The sequence below is a fragment of the Syngnathoides biaculeatus genome, chromosome 11 (genome assembly GCF_019802595.1).
Source record: "Syngnathoides biaculeatus isolate LvHL_M chromosome 11, ASM1980259v1, whole genome shotgun sequence".
Taxonomy (NCBI): Eukaryota; Metazoa; Chordata; class Actinopteri; order Syngnathiformes; family Syngnathidae; genus Syngnathoides; species Syngnathoides biaculeatus.
Genome location: NC_084650.1, coordinates 11,652,019 through 11,676,132, shown reverse-complemented (window position 1 = coordinate 11,676,132; position 24,114 = coordinate 11,652,019). Strand labels below are relative to the sequence as shown.

General features: G+C 44.0%; 1 protein-coding gene across 5 annotated transcripts in view; it reads right to left on the bottom strand.

The window, feature by feature from the left end:
- Window positions 1–1,359: 1,359 nt before the first annotated feature.
- Window positions 1,360–24,114, bottom strand: part of slit3 (slit homolog 3 (Drosophila)) — a 307,110-nt gene continuing 284,355 nt past the window's right edge. For 4 of the 5 annotated variants that reach the window (XM_061834519.1, XM_061834518.1, XM_061834520.1 and 1 more), the window contains 5 exons: window positions 12,528–12,682; window positions 11,561–11,712; window positions 10,428–10,585; window positions 9,573–9,778; window positions 6,035–8,804 (listed from right to left, as the gene is read on the bottom strand). In XM_061834519.1, coding sequence (XP_061690503.1) covers window positions 8,551–8,804; window positions 9,573–9,778; window positions 10,428–10,585; window positions 11,561–11,712; window positions 12,528–12,682 — 925 coding nt within the window. In that variant the 3' untranslated portion in view covers window positions 6,035–8,550. Of the gene's footprint in view, window positions 1,485–6,034; window positions 8,805–9,572; window positions 9,779–10,427; window positions 10,586–11,560; window positions 11,713–12,527; window positions 12,683–24,114 lie in introns of those variants that run through there. The other variant, XR_009797055.1, reaches the window with a different exon arrangement.

Sequence of the window (24,114 nt, the reverse complement as noted above, 5' to 3'; positions counted from 1 at the left end):
TAACATACTTCTCTGCCACACCAGACTTACGCATGCAGTACCACAGTTCCTCTCTTGGTACTCTGTCATAGGCTTTCTCTAGATCCACAAAGACGCAATGTAGCTCCTTCTGACCTTCTCTGTACTTTTCCACGAGCATCCTCAAGGCAAATAATGCATCTGTGGTACTCTTTCTAGTCATGAAACCATACTGTTGCTCGCAGATACTTACTTCTGTCCTGAGTCTAGCCTCCACTACTCTTTCCCATAACTTCATTGTGTGGCTCATCAACTTTATTCCTCGGTAGTTCCCACAGCTCTGAACATCCCCTCTGTTCTTAAAAATGGGAACTAGAACACTTTTCCTCCATTCTTCAGGCATCTTTTCGCCGGCTAGTATTCTGTTGAATAAGTTGGTCAAAAACTCCACAGCCATCTCTCCAAATTGCTTCCATACCTCTACCGGTATGTCATCAGGACCAACTGCCTTTCCATTTTTCCATCCTTTGTAGTGCCTTTCTGACTTCCCCCTTAGTAATCATTTCCACTTCCTGGTCCTTCACTCTTGCCTCTTCGACTCTTCCTTCTCTCTCATTTTCTTCATTCATCAACTTCTCAAAGTAGTCTTTCCATCTATTTAGCAGACTACCGGCACCAGTCAACACATTTCCATCTCTATCCTTAATCACCCTGACCTGCTGCACATCCTTCCCATCTCTATCCCTCTGTCTGGCCAACCTGTAGAGATCCTTTTCTCCTTCTTTCGTGTCCAACCTGGTGTACATGTCTTCATATGCCTCTTGTTTAGCCTTTGCCACCTCTACCTTTGCCCTACGTCGCATCTCGGTGTACTCCTTTGGCCTCTCCTCAGTCCTCTCAGTATCCCACTTCTTCTTCGCTAATCTCTTTAATAAATAAAATAATAAATAATAAAAATAAAACAACAAATAATAAAACCAAAAAACAAAAAGGCAACAAAATAAACATGTCTGATGGTTTGGATGAGAACTCAAACCGATGAGCAACTTTTTTCTTGGACTAATTGTCACAACTTTAGCAATTTGCTCATGTGTTACTGCAAATAGCTTTTCCACAATATGATTGAACTTTTCCTCGTAATTTTTTTTACACTCGATACACGTAAAAGTTACCAACGGTCTAGTTACCTCGAAAGTGGAGTTTTGTTCCATTTCCAAACAGGAGGTTCCCACAAGTGTCCAGAACGCAGAAGTAGGTGGCGCTCTCCGACTCGTTGACATGGACTGAGAGCTGATAGAGGCAACGTTCGGGACTCCGCTTCTCGCATACTTCAAGTTGCTTCCCGCGGGCTTGGGCGATACCCGAACGGGATCCGACTCGCAGCCAGCGCACGCTGTGCCGGCCCGGGCACGGGTCGTCGCCAAGGTCGAAGATCACGGCGCACGAGAGGTGGACCGGGTCGCCTCCGCGCAGCGGGCCCAACTCCCCCGGCCACTGCGTGAGAGTGTAGTTCCACATTTTGCCACCTGTGGAGCCACAAAGGCTCATTTACAATTTACAAAGAAATCAGGGCACAATGGACCAAGAATACGCACGTCAAGGTGCACTAAGCGGTTCTTGGTGAGTTGTTGTACATTTCAAGTCTAGAAATGTTTTTTGGGGATGCAAAGATGTACTGTAAATATAGCTTACAGACGACTTGCTTTTGAAAAATTTGAATTACGACGACGGCGCATCAGACGACAAAAATAGGTTCATTAAAGCCCCACTGTCATGCATTCTAAAACAAATATTGTAATGAAAAATACATATAACATTTTCACTTCAATGTCCGTACGAAAAAATAAATATGAGCGGAGAGCGTGTCATTCATGCGCAAAGTTGCGGAAGTGTCATCCGACATCAAAGTGGTTGCCATACTGCCTGTAACGTCATCAGTCGACGTCGTAGACATCGAAAATACGTCGTGGTGGTTGCTACGGGAGAGGAACAACAGAGATTTTCGGATTAGTCCGACGTCCCATCTGACACGGAAGTGCTTTTCTCGCAATCGAGTGAAGTGACGTTTTGAGCCATATTTTGATGATATGTGGATCACTTCTATCTAACATCAGACTCCCAGACAGTACGTATGAGCCACCCCGGCCAAAGCCGTCCGGGGCGCTGCGACAACATACCACCACCACACCCAAACTATTGTTTTTTTTTTAGTATCTCAATACACACCTACCTGTTATTTGGAACCCACAAAGCTCTCGTCCTTTGCACCCGTGCAATCTATTTTTCACGACAAACCGGGTCTTTTGGAAAAGTTTGAAGATTAAATCCATCCTCTCGAGTGTTCGAACAATATCCAGCAATACAACGAGCATTAATCATTAATATAGTAAAAATCATGCATTTCACGACGGTGGGGCTTTAAGAATATTTCCTCCTGACTGAAAAAAAAAAAATCATATTAAAGCAGAAATGATTTACTGGGTTAGTGTGGCATGTTGTGACTTGCCGCAGCCGAGTGGAAACTGTGGAGTGTCCGTGCCTTGCAACATTTGAGAAAATAGGCCGCGAGCTCAGCCATGAATAAGAAATTTGAGTCACACCCCCTAAAAATCACTCAAATTCCCAATATGAAAAAAAATTATTTCAATCGTGTCTTCCAACAATACTCATGAAAATAGATGGCTTACAGATGACTTGATTTTGAAAAATGCACGAGGCGTGGACGTGTACTAGCTTCCACTTACAACCCAGGCTAATCTTAGCTCCTGCCCGGCGTACAGTCCAAAGACGTCTCGGTCGAGAATACTTCCTTGACGCCAATTGTTACATTGTTTTTCGTCAGGGCTTCGGCATCTTGTGGTGTCTGGTGGGAGTTTTTGAGAGGTGACAGAAAAAAGAAGTCAATCGGTAAATAGCGAACCGTGAATATGTCAAAGTTCACTGTACAACTTTTCTCTGGTAACGGTGGACCGTTTAGCCCGAGGAATTCACGACTTCAGTCTGATAAAAGTGTCGAGGCATCATTTCTTCGTCGATCGTTGCGAAAAGTACATTTCCGAATACGGTAAGAAATCGCAGAATTCGCGTGAATACCGTCGCGTTCTCGCCACGTCTTTCACGTACAAGAAAAGGCCGCGTGGGTACATTTGCCAAGAGTCCAACCATTCAATTCTGCAAAAAAAAAGGTTCAGTGGAGTTGGAACAGAACTTACGTCCTTGAAGAAGCGCCACCGTCATCCAGAAAAGAAGCCTCCGGACCATCCGCCCTGCGGGCATCGCCCGAATGAGTCGAGAGAAGAAGTCGTGAAGAGTGCGCGGACGCGCCGTCGCCTGACTTTGAAGTGACGTTTCCTGTCACGTCGGCAACATTTTTAGGTCACTTTGAATGGAAAGTCGAACACAAGCTCGGGAGGTTTGCGTTCGAGTTTTCTTCAGCGGGTTTCCAATTTCAGTTCTTCATCATTGAAAAGCACGAAATTGATCAAATGTTTCATCCACAAGTGACAGTGACACGTGCGTGAAACATTTTCAAAATGCACGCTTTTTGTCGATAAACATCCATAAAAGTAACATTCTAAGACACTTCTGACTGTGTGCCAGATGAATGTAAACATTAAAAAAAAAAAAAATCTTGTACGGGTTTTAGTATTTAAATAATCTTCAGCATCTTTCATACTTTCACGAGCAACGCGTCTTTAGCATTGTGTCCCAAACGAAATATGATTTGTGAATATGCTAATTATGTTTTTGTAGGATTTTTCTGTTCGTTCATACATTTTCCATTCAAACCAGGACATTGCTGTGTTTTTTTTTTTTTTAATATATATATTTTTTATCAGTCCTTTGTTGCCATTTTTACTGTTAACGCCGCTGTAGGGGGCCTCATTACTTTGTCGCAATGCAACAGATGGATCTGTGAAATTTGTCATCTGTCTCGTGTACGTCGTTAGAATTTGGTGGTAATGGGATATAATCTCCAAAAAGACCCTGAAATGGCTGCTTCAAAGCAAAATAGGAGACTTATTCCTGTATGGTTTTAAACAGTTTTACGGACTTGCAGTTTCTTATCAATCATTCTTTAAAAAAAAAATTGAATGTCAAATACAAATTGGAGAAATTTTTCAAAACAGTAACTTTCCACATATTTGCCGTTTGACCTCTTTGCGTTGTCTGTGCACTTTCTGCCGAGATAGCAAAGTAGTCTCAACTGAGAAACTTTGGATGTCGGGGAGGAGCTAAGTTTAGCTTGGGTTATTAGTGGAAAGTACAGAGAGGCTTTCCACGTGAGCTTTGTGCTTATGTTTCAATGACATTTTTTAAAAATTACTTCCATGGCAAACGTGGTATGAGTGAAAGTATATTAAAAATGTTTTGGGTTGTTACAGTGAAGAAAATAAGTATTTGAACGCCTGTCGATCAGCTAGAATTCTGACCCTCAAAGACCCGTTAGTCCAACTCCACTCCATGTAGTATCCTGAATCAGATGCACCTGTGCGAGGTTGGAGGAAGACGAATGCTGAGTTCCATCCCAAGAACACCGTCCCTACTGTGAAGCACGGGGGTGGTAGCATCATGCTTTGGGGGTGTTTTTCTGCACATGGGACAGGACGACTGCAATGTATTAAGGAGAGGAAGTCCGCGGCCATGTATTGCGAACAACTATTGGGGAACAACCTCAGTCCGAGCATTGAAGATGGGTCGTGGCTGGGTTCTTTCAACACGACAATGACCCGAAGCACACAGCCAGGAAAACCAAGGAGCGGCTCCGAAAGAAGCACGTCAAGGTTCTGGCGTGGCCTAGCCAGTCTCCAGACCTAAACCCAATAGAAAATCTTTGGAGGGAGCTGAACCGCCGTGTTTCTCAGCGACAGCCCGGAAACCTGTCTGATCTAGAGAAGATCTGCGTGGAGGAGCGGGCCAAAATCCCAAACCTGGTGAACAACGACAGGAAACGTTTGACCTCTGTAATTGCAAACAAAGGCTACTGTACCAAATATTAACATTGGTTTTCTCAGGCGTTCAAATACTTATTTGCAGCTGTATCACACATTGTGATTTCTGGATTTTCTTTTTAGACGATCGCTCTCAGAGTGGACATGCACCTACGATGAAAATTTCAGACGCCTCCATGATTTCTAAATGGGAGAACTTGCAATACAGCAAGGTGTTCAAATACTTATTTTCTTCACTGTTGCTTGTGGTATTAAATATCGGCATCTAGAAACTTTTTTTTTTTTTTTTTTTTTTTTAATCGATAATCAAACAAACTTCAGGAGTAATAATAAGAAGGAAAACCCAAAGGTGTTCCATTCAGGGACATCCAGGAAATCAGACAGAAAGTCCATGTTTTAATGGTAGTTTAATTTTTAACATTCAACATAAGCATCTGCATCATCAATCACTTTCGTGTTGTCAACCTGGAGAACTTTCAAGCGTTTGGAACGAAACCATTTCAGTCTTCGGTCTTCACATTGACGACTTAAACCGTCGAGGCGACGGGGAGAGGAAAAACAGGAAGTGCTAAACTGCGGTGAATACTGCAAAGTTCAAAGCGGGGCGACACTTTTGCACGCCTTACAAACAGAGGGCAAAGTTTGGGGCTGCAAAATTCTGAGAATTTTCAAAGGTGGGAGTTGATCAGAAATGAAAGGAATAAACAAGAAAATGACAAAAGTGAAAGTTGGCTCTTAATGGGGAACTCATTGGGACTGCGACCACGCTCGCGACTTCCACCGACGCTAGTTTTCTTAGCCTGCCACTGGCCATTTGCATTGCGTGATAGCATTAAGCTAATGTCCTTTAAACAATTCTTTTCGTTTCATGACTAGTACTTCACTTTTCTTCAGTGAAAATGGAAAAATATTTTTTTTCCCCACATCTGCTTATGGGTAGACAAAATGTATTTTTGAGAAAATATGATTTCCCCCTTCCAAATTTTCCACCCCTTTGCAAGCGTGACGGTGTTTGCATGCGAGTCCCTTGCTTTGCTTTTAATAATAGCCCTCAACGAGCTGTTAGTTGAGGTGTCATCCAACGCGTCACACGAGAACAACAACAGGAAGTGGCTTTTTGTTGGTTGTTTTTTTTTTGGACGCAGCAGTTTCCTTTTCTGCGTTGTGCGGCTGTTGCTGCATCAACTTTTTTTTTTGTGTTGTGGCGTTCACTGCTTTGGGAACCAAAACCTTTTTTTCTTTCCCCCCTCCCATGACATCTTTGAAAATCAAGGCACTACTTCAACCTTTCGCGACGCCGTTGTTGCTTCCTTCCAACGCCGGGTCGCAGCAGCGACATGAAATCTGATTTTTACATTTTTTTTCCCCCCATATTCCAAGGCACACCTAGCAAAGTTTGGGACGTTTTAAAGCAGTCATTTGTGACAACCGAGCTTAAAATAGCGTAATATGGGTTGTTTTCACTGACATCACTTTTTTTTTTTTTTGCTGAATTACTCATACTCCACTATACCCCGCCATTTAATCTCCCTACCTAACGCCTACGAGTGTGGAAGTCTCCGGAATGCTCTCTGTTACTGTTTTTGTCTCTGTGTTTCGCGGGCATCTCGGGACTTAAGTACACAGGAGAGGACTTACCAACCATCAGTGAGCCTTCTTCTGACTTTTCTTCGACAACTCTCGCCAATTTGCAGAAGCTTTTCCCAGAGTTGCTAGTCGCTAGCTCTTCAAAGCCTCGCGAGCCGGTACACGAGTCCGGCCGCGGAAGCCGGGACATCGTCTAACGCTTCTGGCGAAAGACCTCGGACGTTCCGCGGCTCTGTGCTTCACGGAGACTTGGCTTTGCGGACGATTGCCAGACGCTGCTATCACGCTGCCCGGCTTCAACCTCCATCGACGTGTCGCCGAGCTAAGCTAACCAGCTTAATCGATCATCTTTTCAGAAGGCCAACATTACAGTTAGGATCCTTTTTTTCTTTAGTCACTTAAAAGATTCTAGAATTTTCTGAAATACTGGATTTGTTTATTCTTTTGTCTTTCTGCCACCAAACTTTAAGCAAATCATAAACATTTCGCTTTGCTTGTGGTGAACTAATATACAGGTTTCACTTGATATTCCACCGCCTTTTGTTTTCCCTGTTAGCATACAGGTAAGTGCCCATATATATATATATATATATATATATATTTTTTTTTTTACATGGGCAATTAGCTGTATGCTAACACGGTAAACGAAAGGCAGCGGAATATGCTTTTATGCTTCAACGAGGAATGGCGCACGGACGTTACAGAGCTCAGCACACACTCCAGCAATTTTCGTTAGCTACAACAAGCTAACTATAAAAAAATGATACTGAACTAACCATTTACGAAGTGTCTTGAGCAGACAAGTGTCCAATCCCACTGCTCCTCCTTCGTGGTTTCCGTCACATAGAGTAACAAAAAAAAAAAAAAACAATCGAGGGAACAAGACTGCGCCTTTGTGACGCAGTCCCGAGCCCCGTGATGTGTGGATGCCACGTAGCCTCGTAGTCGGTCTGGGCTTGATGCGCTGTCGGTCGCATCTTCGATAAATGCAGTTCGAAACATAATGTCGTCTACCTTGCGTACGTATGAGTGACGGAGCTCAGGGATGGAAAATGGCCGCCGTTGGAGGTAGCACAACGGGTGACGTCGCGTGAAAACAACCCATAAAAAGTTCCGTTAACATTTCGTGCGGTGGTTCAGGAGCTATCTGTCGGCGCTGCGGCTTTGGTTTTACCCCATCAGAAGAAATCTGAAGAAGTCCCATACGGAAAAATGTCATTAGAAAGACGAGACGTCGCGTGGTGAAGCGAGGTTAGCCGATTCATGGCCCTAGATCAGGATTATTATTTTTTATACAGTATTCATATTGATAGCTCTGTGGCTGTAGGTTGTCCACCCGTGTCATAGCTTGCTTCAAAAACAGTGGATTTATAGAAAACTTTTGTTACAAAACGTTACAAAAATACATCTGTGGAAGAATCTCAAAGATGAGGATGATGTCTATGTTTTTTTTTTTTTTTCTCTCCTAGCTAGGCACGTACGGTTCCCCTTTTAGGCCAAAAAAGGGAGCGAGTGAAGGTCCAAAGTGTCCAAAGCCTCCCACACGACAAGCTCATGCAAATACACTAAATATACAATTAATTGGATTAGGGTATGATTTCAATATTGATTTATACATACATATAATTTCTAATACTTTTTTTTTTTTTTTTTTTTTTAAAGGAATGTTAATCTATCCGGTGGTGTAGCTTTACGTTCTTACAAGGTACAAAATAAAATCATCCTATGTAGCACGTTGTATAATCAAAATATTTCAACAAACATCTCAGTCCTTTATCGTCTTTTAGGAGAAGAAAATTCATAATAAAAATAAGTTCTATAGTTTTTTTTTTTTTCTCTCCTCCTCACTCGTATCTTACAATATATTTCTCTGCACTCACACACGCGCAAACACACACGCACGCACACGTGTCCCCTTTGTGGTTTCTCCTGCAGCAAACTGGCGGCCGTCGAACGGGATATGTGTAAACAAAACGCGGATTTGTGTTGATGGCGGTGCCAAATTCACAAGACGCGGGCGGGGGCGGGGCGGGGCTGGGGGCGGGCGGCGCCGTTACAACGGGCACCTGGCGCAGCCGCACTCCAGGGCCGTCTCCATCTCTTCGGAGTAGGACGTGCCGTCGGTGCAGCGGAACACCGCCTTCCTCCTGCGGGTCTTGGTGACGCCGCAGCAGACGCCGGCGGGCGCCGCCGCCTGGCACGATCGGAGGCAGTCCACGCGCGGGATCTTGCCGGTGGACGTGCACGTGCGCATGGCTTGGTGGCGCTTCAGCTGCTCCCGCACCAGCTCGCCTTCGCACGTCAACTCTGAAACGGACGACGAGAGCGCGCGTCCAAATCCGTTCATGCCGTCTTTCATTCTCCGTCAAGTGAAAACGTCTCGCAAATTTGACCCACCAGGGAGCGCGTCAGAAAACTTTGAACGATTGGATCATTACCCTTAAAAAACGTGGACGTGCACAGGATGCCAAGACTCTCCTGAACTCCCACTAACAACCCAGGCAAATCTGAGCAAGCAATCAGCTGAGCGGCATCACTTCAACTTGCCTGCCGGAACTAATTACTGTACTACTATACAAACATTTAGATTCCAGGTGGTTTCATCCATCCATCCATCCATCCATCCATTTTCTTTGCTGATTATCCTCACGAGGGTCGAGGGGAGTGCTGGAGCCTATCCCGGGCTAACAGGCAGGAGGCCGGGGTACACCCTGAACTGGTCGCCAGTCAATCGCAGGGTACATAGAGACAAACAGCCACACTCACAATCACACCTAGGGGGAATTTGGAGTGTTGCGTGTTTTTGGGATGGGGGAGGAAACCGGAGTGCCCGGAGAAAACCCACGCAGAACATGCAAACTCCACACAGCCGGGTCCGGGATTGAACCTGTGACCTCCGAACTGTGAGGCCAATGCTTTACACTGTGCCGCTGAGGTGGTTTCAGAAAGAGCAAAATATTCGGCAATTTGGCAAAAGATCCAGTAATCGATTTACCACAGCGCCGTCTGCTGGAGCTGGTGGGGAATTACACCTCACACCACATCGCCGCCCTATTTGGATGCGTCGAGGCTTACCGGTGTCACAGGTGGCGCCGGCGTAGCCGGGCAAACAGCTGCAGACGGGCTCCCCGGCCTCGGACACTCTGCACTCGCCGTGCCCGCACCGCTGCCCCCTGCAGGCCGCGGGCCCCTGCTGGCGCTCGCAGAACTGGCCCTGGTAACCCTCGCTGCACTTGCAGCCGTACGACGCCCCCTTGGGAACGCATAAGCCGTGGACACATCTGGGGAGGGAGAAGGCGAGAAAAGATGCTGAGCTGAGGAGAAAGACCGAAGACCGCACGGTCGGCGGCAGCTAATTTAAGTCCTCTGTCAGATTTTCATAAGCATATAGTAAACGTACAAAACAAAAACAAACATATTGATGGTGATGAGGCATATAATGCAAAATCTATCATACCAGAAGCTACTACAATAATCGTTTATTGCGACGTAGCGGCCGAAGATCTTGGGGATTATTTTACAATGATGAATTATGTGTGATATGAATATGGGGGGGGGGGGGGGGGAGGAGACTGCAACATAGAAAGAAAACATCAGAGCAAAATGTGTGGTTGGCAAATTTCAAAAAGAGCAGCAAGTCATTCAAAATCAAAATCAATTTGACCTGCAACAGTTGGTTCTGGGTTTGAATCCCACATCAGGTGACTATGGAAATGAAACATGGCTACCCCGCCCCAAAGTATTGATCATTGATTTTATGTTTTTTCCAAGCATTACGGCCAACTAGTGATGAGCACGTCCGCCTCACAATCCAGAGGTTCTGGGTTGGAATCTCAGGGCCTTGCTGTGTGGACTACATAAAAAAAGGGCGCGTCGACTTTGTCAGCCGGGTCACAGAAAAAGGACGGGCTCCACGTCTCGCGCACCCACCTGCTGGCCTGGCAGGGGTTCGGCGCCGTGACCCGTTCGCACAAGGTCCCGCTGCGTCCGTGCGGGCACTGGCAGGTGACGCCCATCTCGCCGCCCTCCCTGCACGTTCCCTGAGCGCACACGCTGCACGAGTGACAGCCCACCAGGACGCCGTCGCCCTGCGCGTCGGACAGGAAGAAGAAATACCGTCAGGATCAATTTCACTTCATTGGACAAAAGAGGATTATGTATTTGCTGCAAAATAACAAACAATTAACCTCTGCGTCCAGCTGTTGACATTCATCAGACAAAATAACGGGATCCCTTTTCATGCCAAGTCCATTTTAAATGATAATATAAAAAATAATATAAATAAAATAAAATATAATGAAAATAATCTGTAAATCAAATGGAATTATGTATATCAACAACATAGAAACCATATTTAACTTTTGCCACTTCCGCATGCATTAAGGAATAAATAAGCTTGAACAAAACCGTATTTTATCTGATACAAGTGCACTAGCTTCATGCTAACACATAAAATTCCTTAGACGGGGTAACAGAAATTAGCATTCGCGTTACGGTAATTATCAACCTTCAAATAACATACTTGAACACAGAGGAAGCAGCAAAACATTCAGCCGGTGCACACAATACTTAAAAGCATATAAAACCGTTATTATTAGTCGACACACCCCCTGTACAATGGTCGGGTATTTATTTTATATTTAAAAAGAAAAAGGAGCGTAAACCTTTTGTGTGGTGAACTGTAACATGTACAAATGTTTTTTTTTTTTTTTGTGTGGATCTTTTAAAGAGGGGAAGTAAAAATAAACAGCTGAAATTATGTTGTATAAGTGCGCACACCCATGTATAACTTGGTTTCTGTGTCTCATATTAAAACTCATGTTAAATGGAGTAAAACATCAACAACACCTGCCATTATTTAAAGTCCCTGATTAACCCCAAATAGTTTTCTTAAGATTTTTTTTCCCACCAAAACCTGTGATTTGAACCAGCGCGTGTAGACTTTTTTTTTTTTTTTTTTAATCCACTGTATTCCCCCTTCTCTGTGGGGAAAAACGAAGATGAAAAATGTGTGAAATAACAGTAGCCTCACGTCAGCTTGGATTGACGTGTTAAAATAATACCTTGCCCTCGACCGGTCGCCCTCCTGTGGCTCGGTAACTCAGGTCCTGCGCCTCCCCGTTGATCTGAACATTGTGGATGCAACCGTTGAAGGCCTGAGGCGAACGTTCCGGGCCCGGCCGCAACCCCGAGGCCATCACCTGGTAGGGCACGCCTGGACGAAGTGCAGACGCAGCAGAGCGAGACAGACTGAGTCGAGAACCACGCAGGAGTTTTTCCCGAGTCCTCACCACATCCTCAGCGTTCGCGTTTGTGGCCCGGTCCACGCAAGGCAGACGTCTCGGCACGACCGCAAAGAGCCATACAAATGTCGATTTATGGAAAAATTTTTGTGTGTCGTCAACTGATGACGGAGTGTTAGACTCGCCTGCCATTGTTGTGGGTAGCGTGTGGTCAGTTCCCACTCAGTGACTTTGTGAATGTGAGTGCGAATGGTTGTCTGCGTCGGTATGCGCCCTGCCACCGACTGGCGACCGGTTCAGGGTGTAGTCCGCCTTTCGGCCAAAGTCGGGTGGGATAGGACGGAGCGCCCCGCAACCCCGGGCAGGATAAGCGGTGTTGAAAATGGATAGATGGATGTTTTCAGTCAGTCACATTTGAAAATTGTACGGGTGTGGTCTGTCATGCCTGCAGATATAAAGTTACAGGTGTGTGTTCTGTTTGTAATTATGAGTGTACCCCTTTAAGAGCGGAGGGGGGCGGTGTCAGGTAAACTAGGAGGTAGAAGTAGGCTGCGCTGGATCGATTTTCATGTGCGCTGAGAGTGTGCGACAAGTGCGCACTTGTGCAGTGGCGCAGCTCAGAGGGAACATTGGTCAAGACTACACCAAATAATCGATGTCTTTCGATATTTATGTATTTCTACTCCTAAATTTTACGCGCATGATTTTTCGTGCTCGACTGTGCAGATGTGCGGGCGCATACACAAATCGACGGTGACTGTGTTTGTGTTTGTGTACGTGCACGTACCTCCTATGTAAAGCTGTGTGTTGTGGTCTACGGTGGGTTGGCGCGCCAGCTTCCCCAGGCTCTTGGGGGCGCCGTTGTCCACCACCAGGCTGAGCGAATGGTTCTGAATCAAAAGCTCGACGGTGTGGAAAAGCCCGTCGTTGACAGACTCAACACTGTTATGGACGTGGAAGGGAAACAAGGGGGGGAGGGGGGGAAGGTTCTGGTTATGTTCAGTTACTGCTGAATCCTACAGAGAATAAAGTTGCCAAAAAATGAGTAAAATCGACAAGAAAAAAAAAATGGGGCAGCACATAAAGTATGGCAAAACCAGGTAGGGCTCGGTCCCCCTCGTGCACAAATGGTAATCAACCCGCACCCCAAAAGGTTTTCATTTGCCCATTAATACCACAACACAGCGACAAAGCACTTTGTTTCCTCCTAGACAAAGCTACGGCCTGATTAAACAAAGCTCCCCCTCCCTCATTTCACCAAGTCGCCACCAGATGGCGCCAAAGTCACAGTCCATCGCCTATCCGAAAAAGGACCCCAACGATTTTGAAAGACGTGCTGGCGCAGTCGAGAATAAAGCCGATGCCCTTTTGCACTCCGTCTGTGTTGGAGTTGAGGTTTCCCGTGCTAAGTGGTTTTAGCTGGAGGGGTGACAGCCAGCCAGAGAGACAGTGGTCTGGCACAGCCGAGAGGAAGACAAGAGGGCCGGGTGGGGGGGGGGGTGTTGACAGAGAACGAGGGCTGAGCAGAAAGTCCACCGGGGCCTCGGTTTTACCCTGAAAAACGTGCCGACGTAAAAAAAATAAATCAAACGGGAACGGCGAGCGATGCCGGGGGTTCCACCGCAGCCTCCCCCGCAACTTCAAATTAAGACCGTCGCATTCTTGCTGTGTTAGCCAAGTAGCGCGGTAGCCTCGAGTAAGCCCGGATTGACAAATTTATACAGCGTTCAGATCAAAATAATGTTTACAGCCACTGAATGTATTTGTCTGTGCGCAGAATGGCAGTAAATAAATGAATTTATTAAAATTGTAAAAATTCTAATGCAAAGGATTCAATTAGCAGCATAGACACAAACGATGCAAAGATGGTGAATTTTTTGAGTGAAGCTATTGGTTGACCTTTGCTTTGAACATCAAAACAATGAAAAAATTGAAAAAAATTCAAAACAAAAATGAAACTATTTCAAATTTAGGACTCTTTTTTTTTTGTCTTTTGGTCTTTCTTTCGAAATGCTTTTAATCAGGAAAAGCACAAAGTTAACCAGTGTGTGAAATAAAATTTGCATTTTCATCCAAAAAGGAGTAGGTACTCGGTCTTCACCCATGGCCAAAGATAAAATTTTAATCAAGAATCACAATGCAAAATTGAAGATTAAGATTAAAGTAAATTGATCATCCTTTTGATGTTGTGCTTGTCCGCAAGGTTCAATTCCTGAAAAAAAAAAAAAAAAAAAAAAAAGACTCACAAAGAACAGCAAACAGAAGCAGAACGAAGGGATATCAGCTAACTGCGAGGATTCAGGAGCGACGCGGAATTAGCAACATTTATGCTCGCCTGGTATGTTCATCACTTCTCATTTTTTATTTAATTGTACATACTAAAGAATGAAAAAGAAAAAAAAAAACGCTAAATGTGCTGCTATAGCAACAGTCTCTCATAAGTAAGTCATGCTAGCACCTCAGCAGCTGTGGCTAACTGGTTACACCGCTAATGCTAGCTTAGTACTGTATTATTTTTGTTGAAGCCGGACATCTTTGTCTATGACGATCACAACTACGTGCTTTCATATTCCAGAATGGTTGCGTTTGACAATCACAACTCATGGAAATCGGGGAGGGGCCTGGATTGGGTCAGAGATTCGGGATGCGGGAAATTCGTGACGCGAGATTGCACAGCTTTGAAATACAAATTTCATTCATTACGTGACCACGGTCGGAACGCAAAACATCCCAAGGAAAAGAATTGAAATTCCATTCACATTTTTTTCCCTTCTGCGCATTTTAATGGGGAAAAAACAGGATTATTTTGTGCTTCATTAAAACAATAATCACAATAAAAAAAAAGAATTCAAGATTTTATCAGACAGCGTGAATCGAATGGCCATTGCGCTGCGCTATCTGGTGTGCCCGCCTTGCCCAATGACAGAAAGAGATGAAGTATGCTGTTCAGGGAGACATCTCAACTCCTTCCTCCAGCTCATCAGAACAGCACTAATATTTGTCGCTTTCCCCATAGGACAAAAAGAAATAACTATGACTGTGTAGTTCGATAGTAAACTTCAACTTGGAGTTGTGTTTTCAACATTTTTTTTTTTAAATTGTTTAATTTAATTGTTCCCTGTGCCCTGCGATTGGCTGGCGACCAGTCCGACGTGTCCCAGGCTCAACGCTGTCAGTCGACAACCCCTTCGGACGCTTGGGTGACCGCGTTTGCACAAAAGCGACCGAACTGCTGGACTGAAAGAGTTCCCGGCGCGAAAGCGCGCACAAAGTACATACTTGTGTCAGTGTCGGAAAAGTCGACCACACTACAAAGTCGGGCAAAAATAGTCCCCGACACGGACTATGTTATTCTTTTTTTTTTTTTTTTTTCTCTCTTTCTCTCTTTCTCTCTTTCTTCCCGACACACCCATGTACACATCAGCATCTCGACTCGCGTTAACCACAATGCAAACAAACGTTTAAAGCCATTTTCCCCAATTCATCCTCATATTTAAAGCTCTGATAATTGGTTCAAGGTGTTACGTGGATTACGGAGACATTCATGCGTTACATCAACAATGACAGACGACTTCCTGCTTTTTGCTTTTTTCCCCTTTTTTTAATGTTCTGCATCAAACTAGTTGAACATTTTTTTTTTTTGCTAGTTTGCCGAGAGCCAAACCAGATGTCTACGTGCTTTCTATTAGCCGACGTGCAACTTAATAACGATCCCATCCAGGCGCAGCGATGGCCCCGAAGACCTCGCTCCTCTCGTCTCTTCAACTTTTGCCCTCTTTCGACTTTCCCTCTTTATCAATCAGAATCGATGCGCTCTTCTTTCCGATCCAATTGTCTTAAAAGCCTTCGTATTACTTTTTGTCCACCCGGAATCCCTTTTAGAAGAGGGGTGGGCAGACCTTTGTGCTCGAGGGCCACGTCTCTCTTTTTTTCTTGATTATTGATGATGATTATTCTTTGACGAATATGTATTGGTTGAGGCAAGACCTTTACATATATTGTGCAAAAACATTTTTTTTTTCGTCTCACCGTCTGACGTCAAATCAGACTGAACCGCTCCTGATTCAGGTCAGTCAGGATCACTAAAATCATTTATTTTTATTAAATGCCACAAAAATGAGAGAAAGAATTTCTTTGACAATTTCAAATTCTTTTCTTTGGGGTCAAAACTTTTCATACATTTCTTTGTTATTGTTTCCTTTGAACCTCATGACTTGGGCCAATTATTTTGTGCAACCTTGCACAAGCTTCTGACAGTACTCTGAGTCAGGTTTGTCAGTTGCCTTGCTCGCGAAGGCCCTTTCACATGTGCCCACAAATGTTCGATGGGATTCAGATCAGGGCTTTGTGATGGCCACTCCAAGGAATTGACTTTGTTATCCTCAAGCCACTTTTGAACCATTTTGCCAGTATTCTTACAGTTATTGTCCTTTTGCAAGTCCCATTTCTTCGTCTATATCCAGAGCGGTGTGATGGATGGCTGGCCATTCCCATGTTTATATTTGCATTTAATTGTTTGAACAGATGAACGTGGCACCTTCAAGAATCTGGAAATTGTACCCAAGGATGAGCCAGACTTGTGGAGCGCCACAATTCTTTGATTTCCTGGCCAATTTCTTTTGATTTTACTGTGATTTCAAAAAAGGAAACATAGTATAACACACACACACACACACACACCACACACACACACACACACACACACACACACACACATATATATATATATTCTTTGTTTTAATTCTAGCTATATTTTTGTTCAGTAATCCACAGTGAATTCTCATTTATATTTGAATACAATTTAATTGACTTAAAATTTATTCAAAAATATGTACTAAATGTTGAAAGACTTTGTACCATAAAATCAACTATCATCTAATAAGCAACAAAAACGGGGAAACTGTTTAATGCTACAGTAAAATATTCAAGTAATAAATTCCATTGAAAAATTATTCTAATTTTTAATCATTTAATTCAGAAGTTAGAGAAATAGTTAATTTTGATAATGATGATTCCTGATTTTAGTTCTAAATTTATAAATCAATTCCTATAGAATCTCGAATAAGTCAGTAATAAATATTTAAATGTAAAATTGTCCATTTTACCAGTTTTTATTTTATTATTTCCAATAAATCAAACAACCAATCTTCTTCAATAGATGAGTAAAAAAAAAATGAAAATAAACAAATTTTCACTGTAACCCTATCATTTTCACTAACCAATTTTAGCAAAAACTGCTGAATTAACGCCACAGGTATTACAGAAGTCTCGCAAATGTCCCTTTTAGAAGCCGCTCTAGAGTTTCAAATTTGTCAGTACACCAGATGGCAGTAGAGCACAAGTGAATTTCTAACTCGACAGCACACTGCAACATAAATGCTTTGCGTATGTCTATGTAACGGGGATATTTATACCTTGGGTAGCTGTGGAAGCCAATTTAAAGCAGTTTTTCGACAATTAGGCAAAACCACAAAAGGAAATTGACAAACAACGAGTCTAGATTGGGGTGGGGGGTGGGGAGGGGGGCAGGAGGGGAAGCAAAAGTCTCAAAATCATAAATCATATGCAACCCAGATATAACTACAAGTAACTGACTCCATTTCAAACATCCTCCAAAAATACAAATTGGAAATATCGCCACTTACACTGACCGTTCAACCAATTTCGGCGCCGATGTCGTTTTCCCGGAAGTCTTTTGTTATTTGTGAATAAATAACGGCTGTTCGTATCGTCCGTACACATAAGCGAGTTTGCGCGTATCAGTGTGTGCGTGTGCGTGCGAGCAGCCCGAGCTGATTAAAGTGACATGGAGCAGACCGCTCGCCAGTCCCGTATTACCGAGGTAACCTCAATTAGTCGTCGCTGAGACGGCAGCTGCTCTGCTCTTTCCTTTTTTTCCCCCCTCTCATTTTTCTTCTTTCCATCCCCACTTTTCATGAAAGCCGCTTTTATTTATTTACTTTGTTTCTTATAAAAGTCGCACCGGTCTCCGTTTGACGCGGCGTTCCAGGAACGAGCTGCGCCCTGTTTTCCGAGGCCTCCCCTGCTAAGTTCTCGCCATCTGAATCTTCGAATTGCCTTTGAGCGTTTTGAACCGATAAGGTTGAAGGAATGTCCGTGTGTGTTCAGTCGCTTTGACCGCAAAAAAACAAAACAAAAAAAAAAAAAAACAGAAAAAACAAAACTATGCGCCATTGAAATACTATCACCTTGTCATATGCATGACTTGGTATAGCTGTAGCACTTACACACACATTGTGCATGAGATAGATTATATTTGTGCAACCAGTGTCATATTCAGAATGTATGTCATACAAAAACAAGAGGTGGACGGAAACCATAACTCAATGCTATATTCTCCATTTTTTTGGTATCATTATCACTGGCCTTTTGTAGGGATGCATCAATGGTGCTTCGTTTCAGACACAGTATGAGATCAAGTACAGTACTTTGATTTACCAAATATTGATAACGCTGTTATCTCGTGCAATTGTGATGTAAATGTGTTGCTTTTTTTTTTGTTTGTTTTTTTTTTACATCAAATATTGTTAAAAAAAAAACACACAAACGTAGCATGAAATTCATTCAAATAATTTTTGACATTTGAACATCTTTTTTGAACACGTTATTGTCATGTATTTCACGTAAAAGTAACGTGTAACACGAGCCAATTCAGTTATTCAGTATGAACACTAGGGGGCACTATGACAAACGTGTACATACAGTAGATAAGAAGAAAAAACAAGACAAAGAACAAAGTAGCGTAGGGTTGACGCCATTTGGGTAGCGCATAATTTGCAGTTATCTTAAAGTCTGTCGGGTATGAGTACTGAGCTCGGGTACCGCATCAGCACCGATACCATTCCTTGCATTTTAAAATTAAAAACCATTTGGCTAGACTGAATAAGTATCTACGCTCCCTGTAACTGCAAACATTTGATATGATTAGTTTAAGACTAACAATCTAGAGATTATATCATATTTTATAGAGTACTGTAGATACAAAAAAGTATGAAACACTTCATCAAGGAGACTGATCAGTTTGTCAAATTCTTTCCAAAGAATACCGGAGTACTTTATTGCGCCGTTGGCGTTTTCAAGACCTGTTGAGAATCAAAGTCTGGTCGTTTGAATTAACAATACGTCTGATAGGTCATGTCAGATGCACCGGACCTTGAAAATTTGAGGTTAATCCGAAATCATTTAATGGTGTTTTGAAAAGAAAACCGATACTGCTATTTCTTCATCAGATGAGGATAAATCCGAGAAATCAGCGCTGGCCGTAATTGATCTTACCAACGTAAGCAGCCTTTGTTTGGGCACGTAACACGTCGCATCAGTGCACGTAGGTCACGTGACTCGCCAAAATGGCGGCGCCCGTGAAAATCTACTCAAAACACCGTGAAATGATATCGGATTAACCTCAAGATTGCAAGTTACAGTACATATGCCATGATACATCTGATACATTTGTTAATTCAAACGACCGGACTTCCTCTTTAAGGATAACCAAGGATTTAAAGAAGGAGCTGTGAATGCACTGGGATGGACTTTAGCGTACATCGTACCTCCCCCAAGTCCTCCATACCCCGTTGCATTATTTCCGCCCCTCCCTCAGTTCTTCTTGCCCCACCGCTGTCCATCATACGGTCCAAAACTCCGCCCCCCACCCGTCCTCCCTCCGACCTTGTGTCGCCGCCCGCCGAGTAACAGTACAGGTAGACGCATTGTGTCTGACCTGATGGGAGATAAGTGTGGCATTTCGGAAAGGCCAGCGCATTAATAGCCAACAAATGCATTCTCGAGACACACACACACAAACGGATTAGCATCTGACGCAAAGGGACTGGAAGGATTTCCTCCGTTCTCTTGACCCTTATCATGTAGCCCCGCTTTATCGTCATGCTTTCAATCAATCTAAATTTAGCCTCTCTTTGGAAAAATACTTTCAACGCTCCCACGCACTTTCAACACAAAGCTTATTAAGATAAACTTTTCAAACACATCGTAAATGTATCTGAACACACACAAAAAAGCATTACATGTACATTGCAGGAAATAGTCAGTGTTGCATTGTCCGTGTGTTACGTTTGTGCCTTTAGAGGCGGGGCCTGTTGGGGCGTCTGCGGGAGTGTCCGAGTGTTAGCTGTGGCCGTCAGCAGTTCCTGCACGAGTTTGCTCATCGGGTTTATGGCTTCACTGTTCTTCCAGCGTGAATTAAACAGCTACAAAATGCATTTACGGCTCTCCTTTCCCACACACAAGGGAATTGCACTAAGTACCGTATTATTCGGACTACAAGTCACTTTTTTTCATAGTTTGGCCGGGGGCGCAGCTTATTCTCCAGAACGACTTTTATGTGAAATTATTAACACATTATTACATTTTTCGGCTCACTTATCTGTTATTTTCACCCCGACAACCACAAGAGGGCGCTCTTGGCCCGTGTATCTGATGACGGATGGAGAGCACAGCTTCCGGGCGAATCAGCCATGCAACTTTCCAGGAAGTCATCGGATGGCTGGACAAAGTATGGGCGTCCGCGACAACCAAAACCACCCTGTCAGGATTCAGAAAGGCCGGAACAGACTAGTTGCAACTGCTACTGACGATGAGTCTGACATAAGTGACGCAGAAGAGCAAGCGGCGCGTCGTCTACCTCCGGAGATGGCGGAATTGCTCAGAAGTCACACCGAGGATGAAGATTTCATTGGATTTTAGTTACCGGACATTTGGAGTGACACGAATGGTTTTGGTCAACTTCTTTGGACGTTTTTTTATGCCGTAGTTATGGTAATAACGCTTAATGTTATGTTAACATACCAGGCACGTTCTCAGTTGTGTCTGGTTCAGCCTGTTGTTGCCTCTATTCTATTTTTATTTTAAATTGTTCGTCATTTAAATTTGAAATGTTCTTGGTGTCACTCTAAATTGCCCCTAGGTGTGCTTGCGAGTGCGGCTGTTTGTCTCAATGTGCCCTGCAACTGGCTGGCAACCAGTTCAGGGTGTACCTGGCCTCCTGCCCGTTGACAGGTGGGATAGGTTCCAGCACTCCCCGCGACCCTCGTGAGGATAAGCGGTGAAGAAAATCGACGGATGGATGTTCTTGGGGTTGTATTTCATCAACTAAATTTCCCCCAAAATTCGACTTATACTCCAGTGCGGCTTATATATGTTTTTATCTTCATTTTTATGGGCGTTGAGATTTGTACTCCGGAGCGACTTGTAGTCCGGAAAATACGGTATAATGTAAAAAGCCATCAGAAAATGGCCACCACAAACTTCAGATTTCGCCGCTATAGCGAGGATTGAAGCGGCAGACAGATGGAAACGTTTCTCCGAAAATCTGTGGTTATCTCAGCGGCGGGCGACCAAATGAGTGGAACATGTCATCCCGTCACATTTGCCAAAATCCCCCAGCGACCTAACATACTTTCTCTTTCTTCATGATGTAGTTTTTCATTTCACATGGCAAAAAAAAAAACAAAGTGTTTGTTTACATTTGTTAACATGCGACATGACTCACTCCAAGTTTGCTTTTTGGCAGCCAAAACGCGGCAATCGAGCCCGGCGTTGCGAAGTGCCACTTTTTTATGTGTGCTCTTGATCCCAAAGTGCTGCGCTCAGACTGCGGCGGCGTTGAGGTTTTCACTTTGGTTCATGCAGTTATTTTTGTGTGTGTCCAAATTGGGGTCGATAGAATTTGGGACGATCAGACTCATGTAATCAAAAAAAAAAAAAAAAAAATGCCGCACGGTAAGAAATGCATAGTGGATCGCGGTGGAGGCTTGGAGTTGGGCCACGTTCGATCCACGTCCAAACTGCTGAATAGTGAGCAACGCGGAGGATAATGTGTCCAACTCAAAGAATCTTTTTTTCTACCATAACTTAGATAAACACGGAAACATTTTATATTAACCCCTCTTAATCGATGGATTATACACTGACTGGTTGTACTGCACCTCTCGTTCCTCTAGAGGAGGGTACACATACTGATATTCGGGGGAAATTTAAGTAATTTCCCGATATTACGATTAACATCAAAACAGGTCTGACAGTCGGCGGTCTCTAAAAGATTATCCCGAGCAGTTATCTCGTGGTATGGCGTGTGCTCCATCCATACATTTTCTACCGCTTTTCTGGGTCGGGTACCGGGGGAAGTAGCTTCAGCAGGGATACCCAGACTTCCCTTTCCCCAGCCACTTCTTCCAGTTCTTCCGGAGGGATCCCGAGGCGTTCCCAAGCCAGCCACGAGACACAGTCTTCTCCAGCGTGACCTGGGTCGTCCCCGGGGCCTCTTTCCGGTGCGACATGCCCGGAACACCTCACCGGGGATCCGTATCAAATGCCCCAGCCACCTCATCCGGATCCTCTCAATTCGGGTATGTGGGGTACATTAAGGGGGATTTTTTCCTCCCTGGTCTGCTCGAAAAATATTTGGGGGTGACAATCACAAATGTTACACCCGTTCCATATTTATGGGGGTGAACCTTGCTGTGTGGTCAAAGCGCTACCAATTTTGTGGGGTACACGCATAAAACCAAACGGGCTATATTTGACAATATTCCTCTTTTCAAATCAAAATCAGCAAAGTCCAGTTCGTTGCAGGTCTCTAAAAGATTATATTGAGCAATTATCCGGTGTGGTGTGTGGTCAGAGGGATTTTTTTTTTCTCCCCGATGCGCTTGGAAAAAGTTAGGAGCTGGAAAAAATCAACGTTGAACCTGTACAAGATTCAAAATGACAAATCCCTTCGCCTGCTGTCAACAGCGAGTTGGGCCGAGCTACGGACTTCGTGATTGTGACACGAAAGAGAATGAAAGCCAGTCAGGAAGCAAAACCTCGCTTCTCGCTTCTGTTTCTGACATTTATTCTTTGTATTTTCCAGCAGCCTTGTTGCCTTGTGGCAGAATGCTGCCTCTCACAGCTCAGTCTTGGTACTACAAGAGACATCCGGTTTGGGAAAGGAGACTCACGGCTGTCAGTGTTGAGCTTTTCCTTGGTCAGGTGGAGGACACAACACAAAAAAACTCAGCGATTCTTTATCGCCATGCGTGTGGGGTCTCCCTCAGATTTGAAAAATGGCGGTGAAACATGATTTTCAGATGAACTTGGACAGAGATTAAAGCAAAGGCAAAGACTGGACAAAAGGACCCAAATCCCCGCGGACACATTCCGACAATTTGTCAGAAGTCTTCCCAGAGGAGTGGAAACAGTGCAGCACTTTTGTATCTTCTTGTGCTTTATACTTCCTGGAAATTCAGAATGTCTTACTACATATTTTACTTTTGAATACTTTGTGCAGTCGTATTGTGTGTGTGTGTGTGTGTATGTATGTATGTCCTTTTCCACTCGCTTCGTTTAGCAACTCCCGTCTGTCCCTCGACCAGGCAGGCGTGGCCCCCGTCACGATAACCGGAGCGGACAAGGATAATTCTCGGACCGGGTCTGCGGTTGACTCCCCCGCCCTCGGCGTGGCGCTCCATCCCGCCGTCATCTCCGCACTTAATCTTCTGCTTTCATCACTCTTCCCCTGCTGGACCACCTTTTCCGCACACACTTGTCTGTAACAGTCTCAGACTTTTGTCCAACTATCCAGCATCTCGATGTGCGCGGCTCGAGAAATGCAAATGGAAGCGCAAATATTCTCTTTGTGGATAAAAAAAAATGCACCTTGCACGTTTACGTACTGAAAAGTCTCCAAAAAGCAAATGCGCAAACAAAACGTGTCATCATCCGCAAAATGATTTTCAAAGTTGTAGAGCCACGAGTGAGATGGAATCAATACAAAATTGAGTGGGTGAAAGTTGCGTATTATGCTGAAGTGGATCGGCAAGAAATTACCTCGTAACCGTCTCCTTTCTTTTTTGATCGATTTTTTTTTTACCAAACAAGCCTCATAACACATTACTATTATCAAAAAAAAACAAAACGTTAAGACTTTCAATAGAGGAGACAACATTAAAAAAAAAAACACATTTGTCCTTTCTACACCTGGCGTGCCATTTTCGGGGCGGTGCAAAATGTGGGTGAATTGTAAAGTTTGCCATCAGGAAATACATAAAAATTGAATACTGAGTTGTGCATATTTTGTGGGGAATTTCCTTCTGCATAGGTTGTCTCAAAGTGCACATGTTGGCGGCTTTAGAGGGCTCCTCTAAAAATAAATACCGTAATTCCCAGCCTACAGAGCGCACCTGGTTATAAGCCTCACCCAGTACATTGGTAAAGGAAATACCTTTTGGTACATGCATAGGCCGCACACGAGATATTTACAAAGAAATATGGTACACAGAGAGTTTAACGCTAGCGCCGCCGTGCTAACGTTAATGCTAGCGCCACCCTGCTAATGCTAGCATCGCACTAATGGGGGT